At 41.2% G+C, this 14,177-nt stretch overlaps 1 protein-coding gene across 4 annotated transcripts in view; it reads left to right on the forward strand.

The window, feature by feature from the left end:
- The window catches only part of PPEF1 (protein phosphatase with EF-hand domain 1), a 122,764-nt gene that overhangs the window by 34,436 nt on the left and 74,151 nt on the right, over positions 1-14,177 (forward strand). For all 4 annotated transcript variants that reach the window (XM_025437989.3, XM_049107512.1, XM_025437985.3 and 1 more), the window contains 2 exons: positions 13,272-13,399; positions 13,967-14,027. In XM_025437989.3, coding sequence (XP_025293774.1) covers positions 13,272-13,399; positions 13,967-14,027 — 189 coding nt within the window. The remainder of the gene's footprint in view (positions 1-13,271; positions 13,400-13,966; positions 14,028-14,177) is intronic.

Below are 14,177 nucleotides of genomic sequence, written 5' to 3' on the forward strand. Positions count from 1 at the left end.
AGTCCAGTGGACCATTTTCAGTTCTTATTTTGCTTGGCTTCCTGGTAGTGCTTGGCACTCTACACACATCCCTCTTAAAATACTCATGGCCCTTGGCTTCAGTGACTGCACATTCTCCTTGTGTCTCTGAACTGTTTATAAGGGCTCCACTTTCTCCCAAGTTCTAAATATTAGGATTCCTCTGGGTTCCTCTTGGTTCTTTTATTTTGTCACTCTAATGCTCTCCTTGGGTGACTTTACTCTCATGGTTTTAATTATCGTCAGTATATCAAAAGTGCCAAATCTTTATTTTTGGCCCATATCATATAATATAGCCCTGGTTTTTTGGCATCAATTGGAAATCATTTTCTTTTCATTTCTTCTATTTTCTTTTTTTATTTTCAGTACAGTGTTATATTAGTTTCAGGTGTACAGTATAGTGATTCAACAATTCTATTTACCACTCAGTGCTCATCACAATAAGAGTACTCTTAGGGAATCATTATATTTTATTTTATTTTTAAAAGATTTTATTTACTGTAGAGATAGAGAGTCGTGGGGCGGGGGTTAGGAGCAGAGGCAGAGGAACAAGCAGACCCTGGGCTGAGCAGAGTCCAATGTGGGGCTTGATCTCACAACCCTAAGATCATGACCTGAGCCAAAATCAAGAGTCAGATGATCAACCTACTGAGCCACTCAGGTGCCCTGAGAATTATTTAAAATGAGTACTTTTCTTTTTTCTTTTTTTTTTTTTTTAAAAAAAACTATTTATTGATTTAAGTAATCTCTGTAACCAACGTGATGTTCGAATTTGTGACCCTGAAATCAAAAGTCCCATGCTCTTCTGGCTGAGCCAGCCAAGTGCCCCAAGAGTACTTTTCTTTTTGTAAAAGGAGACCACTTTCTTGATCTGAAATTGTGATCCCTCTCAATAATAATTTCAAGTTAATCATTCACTTTTTGGTATGATAATGAGGTGGCCTTGAGGTTTATATAGGACTGCTACTACAAACACATTTATTGCCTGTATGAAATAGGCACACAAAACCAAAACATCCTTTTTATTCTTTACACCAATTAAATGCATCTTCCTTTTTTTTTTAAATGCATCTTCCTATTTTTCTTTATTTGCTATGTGACTAATTCACCAATGCTTTAGAAATGTTAAGTATTATGAGACTCTGCCATGGATTATTTAGATATCCATTCTAGAATCATGAGCCTTTAGGGGATAGAGAGTATTTCTAAAAGGATATGAAGTCCTACCTCCCCATTTAAATGTTCTTTACCAGCTTCTAGCCTTGACTAGACCATTCACGAAGAAGCCAGCTTTTAGTCGGATCCTGTTAATTGTTAGAAAATCCTGTTACAAAGAGACATATTTCAACTGAGTGTAAGAAAGGGCATTACCTCAGCCCCAATTGCCAGTTATTTCCCAGAATCAGAACACTTGTCTTATTCGATTATGGCTTTATATGGCATTATCTTTTCAGCAGCTACAGAAGACAAAATTTAATGCTGATCATATCTGACCTTGGGTGAATGAATGTGGCAATAGAACTCAGATTAGTAATTAATAACAAGGGAAACATAAAACAGAATTGCAGTCAAGACATTTAATTTTTTAAAATTCTGAGTGAGAATTAAAGGTCATTATTGAATCGTTGAATAGAACAGATTTCCTATGAGCAAATATTTTAATAATTTAAAATGCTAGTAATACTTTTACATAACTAGATTTCTTACATACTTAAAAATATAAGTTTTTAAAAACTGAGATCTTCATGATAACGATTCTTTTAGAAAATTGGCAGAAATTCATAAAGTAGAGAGGTCACAGTTACTTGCAAACTGTTGTTTTCCTGATTTCACTGATTTAGCTTATAAGTTTGGTATTGTATAGATAAAGCCTCATATTTTCCTGAACTATGGTGTTAGCCAAAGATTACAGTTCTTATGGAAACGTCCACAAAATGGGCTTTATGTAATCTTTGTTGTTCCATTGTCCTGTTGAATAAAAGAAGGCTTTAAGTGGGGGGCATTTAAAAATCTGAGTCCTAATAAATGTGAAGAGAAAGAGTTAGAAAATCACTATTTTGCAACCACCATTGAAAGAATAGATTTGGGCAAAAATTATCCATGGATGTTTTGGAGAACAGAATGTATACAAAGTCCTAAAGCCTTGTTCCTGCAAATTGTTTATTAATTATAAAGAGGAAGCAAATATATCCACAGTAGAGAATTTTAGGTAGACCCTATGGGGTGACCCGATTGGGTAGAGGGGTCAGCTGCAAGGGTGGTGAAAGAATTCACCTGAGGCAGAACAAAGGAAATAGAAGTTTATTGGATACATGGCAAGGGGGCAGCAGGCAGGACAGCAGAGGAGAGACTGTCTGCCAGGAAGAGGGGATGGGGGCGTAATTATGATGAGGAAAGTGAGGAGATTGGGGATCCTATGAAATTTCCCTTTTTTGGTACCCATGCCTGGTTGTAAGTAGCCCATTGGTCAGCGAGGGCCTATGGCTCTTTGGGGGATGGTCTCCTAATGAGCCAGTTTTCATTCAGCCAGGTGGTCGAGTTCCTATTACTCAAGCCTGCTGCCCAAAAATGGCCTCTACAGGCACCTCCTAAACCAAACAATCTAAGTTCATATCACCAATAATGAGACAAACGAACATCATGTGCCTCCTGATGTAACCTACTTGAAAAAGTCTCATTACTTATTCCTGCCAAAATATATAACCTGAATCTAATCATGAGGAAATAGCAGACACATCCAAATTGAGGGATATGTTAAATAACTAGCCTGTACTCTTAAAAAATTTCAGTATCTTTAAAGAGAAAAAAAGGCTAAGGAATTGTTCTAGAATAAAGGAGACTGAAGAAATGATGGTATTATGGGTGGAGAGAGAGAGCACAAGAGAGAGAGTAGGAGAATGCATATATGACAAAATATTAACAGTTGCACTATTCTTACCTTTCCCCATATGTTTGAAAATGTTTCAAAACAAAAGGCAAGAATATCCCAGTCCTGTACAACCTGAGCTTTTTGGCGAGTCTGTGATGGCTGTAGCCTAGGGTTCTGCCCTTTGGGAGTGTCATTTATTAGTTCTTCCTTGTTTTTGCCTTCTCCCACCTTTTATATCCATCACAGACTCTGTGTACCACGTCCTGGCATCATCTTGAGCAGCTTCACTGTATCCATGAACAGCCCCAAATACACTGGTGTCTCAGTTCCTTGACCTCCTAAGCTCCAGCATCCCCTTACTCACTCTACTTGAACTACTTGCTCCTGTGTCCTGGTCCCTATGGCCACCCGGATCAGCTCTGCCTCTGCAGTCTTTATGACCATTATCCCATTTTCTGATCACTTGATCTTCATTGAAACCTCTGGACCTTAGCCCCTTCCCATGTGTCTCTGTCTCCCAGCCCCCTCTTGTCTTCACTTTCTCTCCCCATCTTCTATCGGCTATCACTCAAGCCAGTTAACAGATCATACACAGTAATCATACTTTAGGCAATTCAAAAGAGAAGTAATGGGTGAAATGTTTAATGTTCCTAGAACACTTGCTAGCAAACTTTGCTACAGTTCCTTGATGGGAAAGTCAAGGATATTAGTGACTTGACTTGAAAATTTTCTACAGGGATGATTCATAGATATACATATATACATATATGTATATATGTATATATATGAATATATATGTATACATATGAATATATATGTATATATGAATATATATGAATATATGTACATATATGAATATATACATATATATTTTTAGTAGCCTTTATTTTTTATTTTTTTTAATAAATTTATTTTTTATTGGTGTTCAATTTACCAACATACAGAATAACACCCAGTGCTCATCCCGTCAAGTGCCCCCCTCAGTGCCCATCACCCATTCACCCCCACCCCCCGCCCTCCTCCCCTTCCACCACCCCTAGTTCGTTTCCCAGAGTTAGGAGTCTTTGTGTTCTGTCTCCCTTTCTGATATTTCCCACACATTTCTTCTCCCTTCCCTTATATTCCCTTATATTCCCTTTCACTATTATTTATATTCCCCAAATGAATGAGAACATATAATGTTTATCCTTCTCCGATTGACTTACTTCACTCAGCATAATACCCTCCAGTTCCATCCACGTCGAAGCAAATGGTGGGTATTTGTCGTTTCTAATGGCTGAGGAATATTCCATTGTATACATAAACCACATCTTCTTTATCCATTCATCTTTCAATGGACACCGAGGCTCCTTCCACAGTTTGGCTATTGTGGACATTGCTGCTATAAACATCGGGGTGCAGGTGTCCCGGCGTTTCATTGCATCTGTATCTTTGGGGTAAATCCCCAGCAGTGCAATTGCTGGGTCGTAGGGCAGGTCTATTTTTAACTCTTTGAGGAACCTCCACACGGTTTTCCAGAGTGGCTGCACCAGTTCACATTCCCACCAACAGTGTAAGAGGGTTCCCTTTTCTCCGCATCCTCTCCAACATTTGTGGTTTCCTGCCTTGTTAATTTTCCCCATTCTCACTGGTGTGAGGTGGTATCTCATTGTGGTTTTGATTTGTATTTCTCTGATGGCAAGTGATGCAGAGCATTTTCTCATGTGCGTGTTGGCCATGTCTATGTCTTCCTCTGTGAGATTTCTCTTCATGTCTTTTGCCCATTTCATGATTGGATTGTTTGTTTCTTTGGTGTTGAGTTTAAGAAGTTCTTTATAGATCTTGGAAACTAGCCCTTTATCTGATACGTCATTTGCAAATATCCTCTCCCATTCTGTAGGTTGTCTTTTAGTTTTGTTGTATCCTTTGCTGTGCAAAAGCTTCTTATCTTGATGAAGTCCCAATAGTTCATTTTTGCTTTTGTTTCTTTTGTCTTCGTGGATGTATCTTGCAAGAAGTTACTGTGGCCAAGTTCAAAAAGGGTGTTGCCTGTGTTCTCCTCTAGGATTTTGATGGAATCTTGTCTCACATTTAGATCTTTCATCCATTTTGAGTTTATCTTTGTGTATGGTGAAAGAGAGTGGTCTAGTTTCATTCTTCTGCATGTGGATGTCCAATTTTCCCAGCACCATTTATTGAAGAGACTTTCTTCCAATGGATAATCTTTCCTCCTTTATCGAATATTAGTTGACCATAAAGTTCAGGGTCCACTTCTGGGTTCTCTATTCTGTTCCATTGATCTATGTGTCTGTTTTTGTGCCACTACCACACTGTCTTGATGACCACAGCTTTGTAGTACAACCTGAAATCTGGCATTGTGATGCCCCCAGCTATGGTTTTATTTTTTAAAATTCCCCTGGCTATTCGGGGTCTTTTCTGATTCCACACAAATCTTAAAATAATTTGTTCTAACTCTCTGAAGAAAGTCCATGGTATTTTGATAGGGATTGCATTAAATGTGTAAATTTCCCTGGGTAACATTAACATTTTCACAATATTAATTCTGCCAATCCATGAGCATGGAATATTTTTCCATCTCTTTGTGTCTTCCTCAATTTCTTTCAGAAGTATTCTATAGTTTTTAGGGTATAGATCCTTTACCTCTTTGGTTAGGTTTATTCCTAGGTATCTTATGCTTTTGGGTGCAATTGTAAATGGGATTGACTCCTTAATTTCTCTTTCTTCAGTCTTATTGTTAGTGTATAGAAATGCCACTGATTTCTGGGCATTGATTTTGTATCCTGCCACGCTACCAAATTGCTGTATGAGTTCTAGTAATCTTGGGGTGGAGGCTTTTGGGTTTTCTATGTAGAGTATCATGTCATCAGCGAAGAGGGAGAGTTTGACTTCTTCTTTGCCAATTTGAATGCCTTTAATGTCTTTTTGTTGTCTGATTGCTGAGGCTAGGACTTCCAGTACTATGTTGAATAGCAGTGGTGAGAGTGGACATCCCTGTTTTGTTCCTGATCTTAGGGGAAAGGCTCCCAGTGCTTCCCCATTGAGAATGATATTTGCTGTGGGCTTTTCGTAGATGGCTTTTAAGATGTTGAGGAATGTTCCCTCTATCCCTACACTCTGAAGAGTTTTGATCAGGAATGGATGCTGTATTTTGTCAAATGCTTTCTCTGCATCTAATGAGAGGATCATATGGTTCTTGGTTTTTCTCTTGCTGATATGATGAATCACATTGATTGTTTTACTTGAGTAGCCTTTACAATTTGTCTTCTTTGTCCAGAAGCTTCTGATTTACGTGTTCACAAGTACATGTCCTATTTTGTCCTTGAATGGTTACTTAAACCTTTGCTATGTGCAATAATAGGTAGGCTGTAGCTGTGGCCTTAAAAAAAAAAAAAAGAAGGATGAATTAGAATATCTTATAACTGGAGAGAATCTTAGAGATCACATTATTCCAAGTTTTCATTGTTCACATGAGATCCTGAGGACCAGAGAGGTTAAACAATCTGCCCAAGGTTACACAGTTGGCACCTGGTTGAGTCAGAACCAAAATGGAAGTCTCAATATTACAAATCAAAACTGATTTTTGTTATCCCCTGTGGATGGGTTGCTTGCTGGGTGAGTACATGAGTAAATAGAAAGTCAAAGAAATGACCTCTAGTTCTTGCCCCTCTCTGACTGGAACACCAGAAGTTTCTAAGAATGATCAAACTATGATCTCTGTTGTCATTTAAGGAAAGTGATAGTTTTAAGAAGCCTGTCAGTGTTTGGAGACAAAGCCTCATGCTTTACTCTCATTTCCCTCTTGTTTAAGAAAAATGATTTGCAGGGGCACCTGGGTGGCTCAGTCGGTTAAGCGTCCAACCCTTGGTTTGGGGCAGGTCATGATCTCAGGGTTGTGAGATCAAGCCCCACATTGGGCTCCATGCTCAACATGGATTCTGCTTGAGATTCTCTCCCTCTCCCTTGCACCTCCCCCACCCCCATCCCCACCCCCCGCTTGAGCAGTCTCTCTCAAATAAATTAATTAATTAAAAGTTTTTTTTTTTTTTTTAAAGCAAATGTTTTCCAGGGATAAGAATGATGTGTGGTGCCCTTGCTGTGCAGGGATGCCACAGTTTGTGGATGAGCAAGCCTCATAGGGTTCTTATTTTGCTTGCTGCCCAAGAAGCAGACTTTGTGACCATCTCATGTCCACTGGGCATGTGCTTTGAGCTGTTTTTCCAGTGAAGTTTGAAGTCTCATTGTGACAGTCACACACTCTAGCAGATGGCAGATATAGAATAGCTGTAAACAAAAATAGCAAGGAAAACTGTGGTCCCAGAGCTGAGCCAGACTCTATTCTCATCATGCTTTGAAGAGCTGAGGAAATAGATGTTTTCCCCCTTGTTTAAAGCCTTTTGCTACTAGATGGTTCATACTCTTTCCAGTTCATTGGAATTCGTTTTAATGAGTTCTATCACACTTGTGCGTCTCTTTCTTCCTGACTGGGTGTCAGGCCCCTTAAAGTTATATGAAATATTTGCTCATCCTGATGCCTCCTCAGGAGGCCTCTGCCAGCAGAATTTCAAAAGCAGAGAGTCTTTAAATGCCTTATTGTTCTGAAGATAAGCTGCTTGTTTAAAGAACTGTCAAATAAACTCTGATTTAAAAAACAAACCAAACCTAAGACTCCACCAGTCAGCATGAAGAGAAACACAAGATGGAAAGTCTTAACTAAAGAGCAATTTCATTCATTCAACAAATACTTATTGAGCATCTACTATGTTCTAGGGACGGTTCCAGACTCAGGGGATATAGCAGCTAACCCAAAAGACTAAAGTCCCAGAGATTACATCCTAGTGGAAGAAGCCAGACAATGACAAATGAGTAAAATGTATGCTATATCAGATAGTGTTAAGTGCTGTGGTGAGGAAATGAGATGGCAGTGGGGGCCTGGAGGCCATTTTAAAAAGGGTGGTCAGAAAAGGTCTTGCTGAGAAAGTAGTGTTGGAACCAAGAATACATTCTCTGAGGGAGTGTGCCCTCTAGATCCTGGTTGGCCCGGTTCTTCTGGCTCCTCACTCTTGGGTTCTGAGATGGTGTGTGTTTGTCCACAGTAGTTTGTGAAATTTTTAATACACTATTATGTATAGTTAGGAAGTTGGAAGTGGGGGGAACACTAGAAGTTGTTAGCCAGGAGGAAGACAATTATTATGTTATTCCCACCTTAGTTTTTTTTTTTTTAAAGCATCTACTATTTATTGAGTGCTTCCTATGTGTCAGGCAACATGCTAAGCATTTTATATGAATCAATCAATTAATATATTATGAATACCTGTATCAATACATTACTAATACATTATTATTATAACAGCCCTAGAAGATATGCATTCATTTGTTCAACAAGTATCCATTGCCAGGCCTTACCTCAGGTACTGGGGATATGGCAGTGAACAAAATTAAAGTCCCTATTCTCATGTAGCTTAGCTAATAGGGGAAGATAGACAATAAACATATAAACATAGGAGTATATGGGATGTCAGCTGGTAAAACGTGCTATGGAGAACAACAGAACAGGTAAAGAGCATAGGGAATGTGAGGTATGGACGCTATGGGAAGGAGGACATTACTGTTGTATATACTGTCTCATTTTTTATGGCCGGTTCCAAATGCCACATTGGGTTGTATAGCATAATGGTATAAGCCCAGTTTCTGGAATTCCAGAAATCCAGATTTGACTCTGTATTCTCCCACTGACAAATGATGTGACTCCAAACAAGTTATTTCTGAGCCTCAGTCTCCTTATCTGTTAAATAAGGGTAATGACACTTCATGGGATGGTTGGGAGGATTAAATCAAATATAATTAAATGATCCACAGAAAGCACCAAGCACAGTGCCTGGCACAAAACAAATGCTCTGAATTTATGATTTGCCTTATTCATTGGCCTCCTACATGGATAGTTAATTTCCTGTAAAATACCATGATAATGACTGCCACCATAGAAAAGAAGCCATTAAAAAACAAGAACCAAAAAAACCCTCAGCTTGGCAATAGAGAATCCACCTGCGCTGGGTACAGGAAATTGGCCAGGTAACTCATTAAACCTATGCTGTTGCTTCCTTCTAGAAACAAAAATAGAAGGCCCTTGGGACACATATGGCAATATCTTTTATTTTTGTTTTTTTTTTCTGCATGGAATTAATGTGACAGGGAAGACAAGCCCTGTTATGTGATGAAGCAGCAGGACCAGAAGCGGATCTAAGCTGTCCAACAAGTTCAGAACTGGACGACACAGATCTTCAACTCTATAGGCAGGGTTGGGGGTTATGAATACAGCAACCCCTCGGGGAGGGTCTATACTATCTGGGCTCTACCCTTTGCCATTTTGGAGGTTTCTGCTCCAGAGGAGAGTTCTCAGCTGGCTAGAGTGGCCCCTCTGTATGTGGTGGGGGTGGGGAGCTGGGGGGCAGTTCTTAGTAATCAGGTGAGGTCACAGAGGTCTGCTGTTGGTACACTCCACTCTGCCCTTCCGGTCTCCTTCCTGTGCTGGGAGAGGGTGTTGGGGCAACCACAGAGCAAAGGAGCAATAGCAGGATGCAGATCAGAGTCCATTTTGCCAGCTGCTGCCTATATACTCCAAATCCCTGTGTGGGATTCCGATAAGGGCCAGAGCCAGAGGGTCCAGGCAGTTTGCTGCTTGAGGCCTAACCTGAGCCTGCTGTTCCCACCCGCTGAGACTGGCTCATCAGGCAAGGTCTCTTCTGGAGGTGGAAACCATAGAGGGATGTGATGAGAGAAGTGAAGGGAAAGAGCTGTCAGTTGGGTATCAAGCCATTCCTCAGTTACAGAAAGGTCTCTGAAGGAGCTCTAAGACACGTGGAGGTAGGCCAGTTACCATCTCTAGGGCTGAGAGAACAAAGGGGAGAGACTGGAATTATTAACATTTAGAAAGTCGGAGGAGGGTTCCCGCAGAAGTCAAACTCAAGCCTTTGAGAGTGGGGGCTGCCCAGCTGGTGCTGGAGTCTCTGAGGGGCAGCCCCAAGGCTGGTTGTGTAAGCACAGTGTACTGCAGACTGGATCTAGTTGCTGCTACAGGGAGACCCTGGGGCAGGAGTGTGTGGGGGGGAACTATTGCCAGGAGACTCTCAGAGGAACAAGAGTACGTCTCTCATCCTCCTCCAGCCTCACCATCTCCCTCTACTGCCCCCGTTGGCAGAGCCAAACCCATAGCACTCCGCTGATCAGAAATGTGGCCTGCAGAGCCCCAGCCTCAGCATCCACGAGCCCACTAGAGAAGTGTGGGGTGACAGCTGACATGTGATAGCTTAGTAGGTGGCATTCGTGCCCATGTGTAGAGGCTCTGGGACCAGATAGCAAGCATAAACAGGCCTGGTGATTTCTGAGCAGAGAAGGGGGTAGGGGATGGCTCAGCTTACTGCCTTTGCAGGAGAAGAGGCAATGCAAGAGCCAGGGAACTGAGCATGGCTGTCAGCCTTCCACACCTACTAGTAAAATATAGTCTATGAAAGTATTGTGTGCTTATCAAATAAAACAGCAACTCCTCCCCAGGGGAGTGTGCCTAGACCTTGGCAAGGGACTGGCCTGAAGCAAGGCAGAGATAGAACACGGGGCTTGGATCACCTATTTCACCTCATGGGGGAGGACTAGAAGTGATAGTATGAGTAATGTGTGTAGCTTACTGCCGGGCATATAGTAGGCATTCCATAAGTGGTGGCTATTATTATTCAAAGGAAGGAAAGATACAAATAGATTAGGGAAAGAAGTAACTGGCTATAGTGGAGAGAGCTGAGAGTCTGGACTCAGAAGACTTGAGTCCATACTACTAGGTAAGTGACTTGAAGCAAGATATTTGCCTCTCTGAACCTGAAGTTTCCTTATGTGTAACATGGAGATGACACTTGTGTGTATGTGCGGGGGAGGGCTAAATATCTTATAGCAGCCCCTTAACAAATGGTAGCTGTTTTGTCCCAATATTAGTTATAGAAATAGTAAGCATGATTATTTATGATCTGTGGTGCTAACCCCAAGCTGAAGAAACTTTAGTGATCCTTTAGCCTACTACATCACTGTGCAGATGCAGAAACCGAGACCCAGCAAAAGGTCAGTAGCTCTAGGGAGGTTAAGAGCGTGGGCTACAGGTCAGTGCGACCTGGCTTCAGTTCTGTGCTGTGCATTTCCACCTGCTGGCTGAGTGACCTTAAGTAGTCTGTCTCAGCCTCAGGGTGCGGTGAGGACTGCAGGAAATGAATCCATGGCCCTGCCCTCAGTAAGTGCTCGGTAAATAGCCCTGGGACAGTTCCTTTGTGCTTGAGGAACAGAGAGAGCCCCCGAGGTGAGAGTTGGTTTATCCTGACCGGGACTGTCCCATAGAAGGGACCTGATAGGTGAGCCCTCCATAATGATATGGTGAGAACAGCTGAGATGTCCAGCCTCCCAATCATTTGCTTTGCCATATTGAACAAATCACTCTATTTCTTCTCCCTGTGGTGTTCCCCTATAATGATCATGATACTTGACCTTATGTCTATTTCCTGGGGTCTTCTGGAAGCTGAATAATGAAAGGGGTGTCTCAAACTAGAGAGTCTTGGAGAAACATAAATAAATACCCTCAGATGACTAGTGTACCACAGCAGTATTAAGCCAAGGATACTGAGACTGGAGGCTAGAATCCTGCTTTTAGAATTCAAATTGTTCTTGTTATAGTCAACTCTTAATTTTTATGTGCTAACTGGGAAAAATTATAGCATGAATAAAAGAAGCCAGCTGGTGTTGATTGCTCTTCGCTCTAAAACTTGAGGAAGGCATAAGAGACTATATTTTAAATCTCATTATCTCTCACCTGATCGCTTTCTTCAAAGCCATGAAGCAACAGGATGATTCAAAGGCTCAGAGCCCCAGAAGAGAGTCAGTGTACTGAATAATCCACAAATGAGACGATGCTTATCACTATAGTAGCCGTTTGTTTAGCCATCTATTAACCAGGCATGGGGCTAAACTCTTCACCAGTAGTAGCTCATTAAATCCTTATCATAACGCTATGAAGGAGGGAGGTGTGTTTGCTTATCCATCAGTTTTGTATCACTTGAATCTCAGGTACAGAAGCTGGAGCGAATCCTACTTTGTAATTCATTGTACCTTGTCATCACTGGTCTGTGTGAGACTCTTTCTTATGTTAGCTAATTAATTTGCTTGTTGTACCCTATACTCATTCACACACACACCCCATAAATAACCAATCTGGTTGTTTAGTGTCTTTTCCTTTGTATATATTCTTATGAATGTATGTTTTGGTTTTGTGTATGTGCGTTTTAAGTTTATATAAAATTATATGTTATATTTCATTGTCTCTGACTTTTTAATGACTGTTCTAACTGAAACACTATATTTTTAAGACCCACCCATGTTGCTGTGGGTTTATTTAATCTATTGCTCCCAGTTGTGGCATAATAGCCAGTGGTGTGCACACACCACAGTTACACATTCTCCTTCCCAGCGATGGACAGCCAGGCTGCGTTGGTGTCAAATTCCCTACTGCCACAAGCAACAAAACAGGGGTATATAGGATTGCTTTGGGGGTATATAGTGAAGAATGGAATGGCTACTTCCCAGGGCATACATAGAATATGAATATTCCTGAGTAGTGCCAGAGGTAGGTGCTGTTATTTTCCCCATTTTACAGGTAAGGAAACTGAAGCTTTGAGAGTTTTAATAACTTTTTTTTTTAAGATTTTATTTACTCATGAGAGACTCAGAAAAATAGGCAGAGACATAGGCAGAGGGAGAAACAGGCGCCCTGCAGGGAACCCGATGTGGGACTCGATCCCAGGACCCCGGGATCACACCCTGAGCTAAAGGCAGACGCCCAACCACTGAGCCACCCAGGTGTCCTGAGAGTTCTAATAACTTACCAGAGTCTCATAGTAATTAGCGGATCTGGGATTCAAATTCACAACTTCTTGTCCCAAAACTCTACTATTTTTTTTTTTTTGATAGAGATAGTGTGCACAAGTGGGTGGGCAGAGGAAGGGACAGATGGAGAGAGAGAATCCCAAGCAAACACCCCCGAGTACAGAACATGACTTGGGGCTTGATCCCACGACCTGGAGATCATGACCTGAGCCCAAATCAAGAATCAGACACTTAACTGAATGAGCCACCCAGGCGCTCCCCAGAAACTCTACTCCTAATGGCTATGCCATCATTATTCTCTGGGTATTTGAGACTTGACATTTTACAAAACATAAAGGTAAATCTCATTGCAGTGTGTGTTCTTAGAACCTAGAAATCCAGGTGTACTGATTTTGTTTCTGAAGCACCTACGTCCGTGTCCTAGAGCTGCATAGTAACTGGTATCCTCTGATTTTCATATCCTACGTGTCTGTAGTGCTAAAAGCCGCATTGGTCATCCAGAACTGGTACCGAGGTTACAGTGCTCGGTTGAAGGCCAGACAACGCTATGCCCTCACCATCTTCCAGTCTATCGAATATGCTGATGAACAAGGCCAATTGCAGGTCTGTTTTGCCAGTTCATCTCCTTTTGGGTAAAGTGCACCTCATAATCGAGAAAAGGAAAGTTTGGGTCCATTTTAAGCTGAGGAACCTTGGTGAAAGCTTTAACAGAGGGTGATATTGTCTCGGAACTAGCTGCGGAGAGTATGATTTGGGAAGAGGATGGTATTTTTCAATCCTGACATTCACATTTTGAAGAGGGCTGCCAGATGTCTAGTTAACTAACACAAAATGGTCTTCTTCTGTTCTTGGGCATGTGCCCCAGTAGGAAGTAAATTTGTTACTTTATGAAGGAAAAAATATTTTAAGGAGTTAAAACATGAAAGACTTTCCTGAGACGGAACCTGTAAGAATTCTAGGAGAAAATGTAGATGGGCAAGGAAGGCCTTTTTCAAGCTTCCAAAAATGATGTATACTCCAGCTTTCATGCTTATTAGTAGAAAATAAGTACTTTTTAGCTGTAGAGGGGAGGGGGACCCATTAGCACCTCGGGCAGCTGGGAGAGCATTCGCCACCACCGTGGCTGTTTGGGGGTCCATTCATTGACTAATGTATTTTTATTTTGTCCAGCTCTCCAACTTCTTTTCCTTCATGTTGGAAAACTACACACAAATACACAAGAAAGATCCAGGTAAGAAAAATGTTTAGTCTTTTGAAAAGCAGTCATTAAATACTGAATTGTCCTCCTCAAGGGATGTCAACTCTGAAGAATGGGAGAACAGTAAGAAATTAAAGTGATGTCCACCTGTCTCATCTTTGCGACACCAAACAACTGGTGAAA

Source organism: Canis lupus, chromosome X (genome assembly GCF_003254725.2).
Source record: "Canis lupus dingo isolate Sandy chromosome X, ASM325472v2, whole genome shotgun sequence".
NCBI classification, from domain to species: domain Eukaryota; kingdom Metazoa; phylum Chordata; class Mammalia; order Carnivora; family Canidae; genus Canis; species Canis lupus.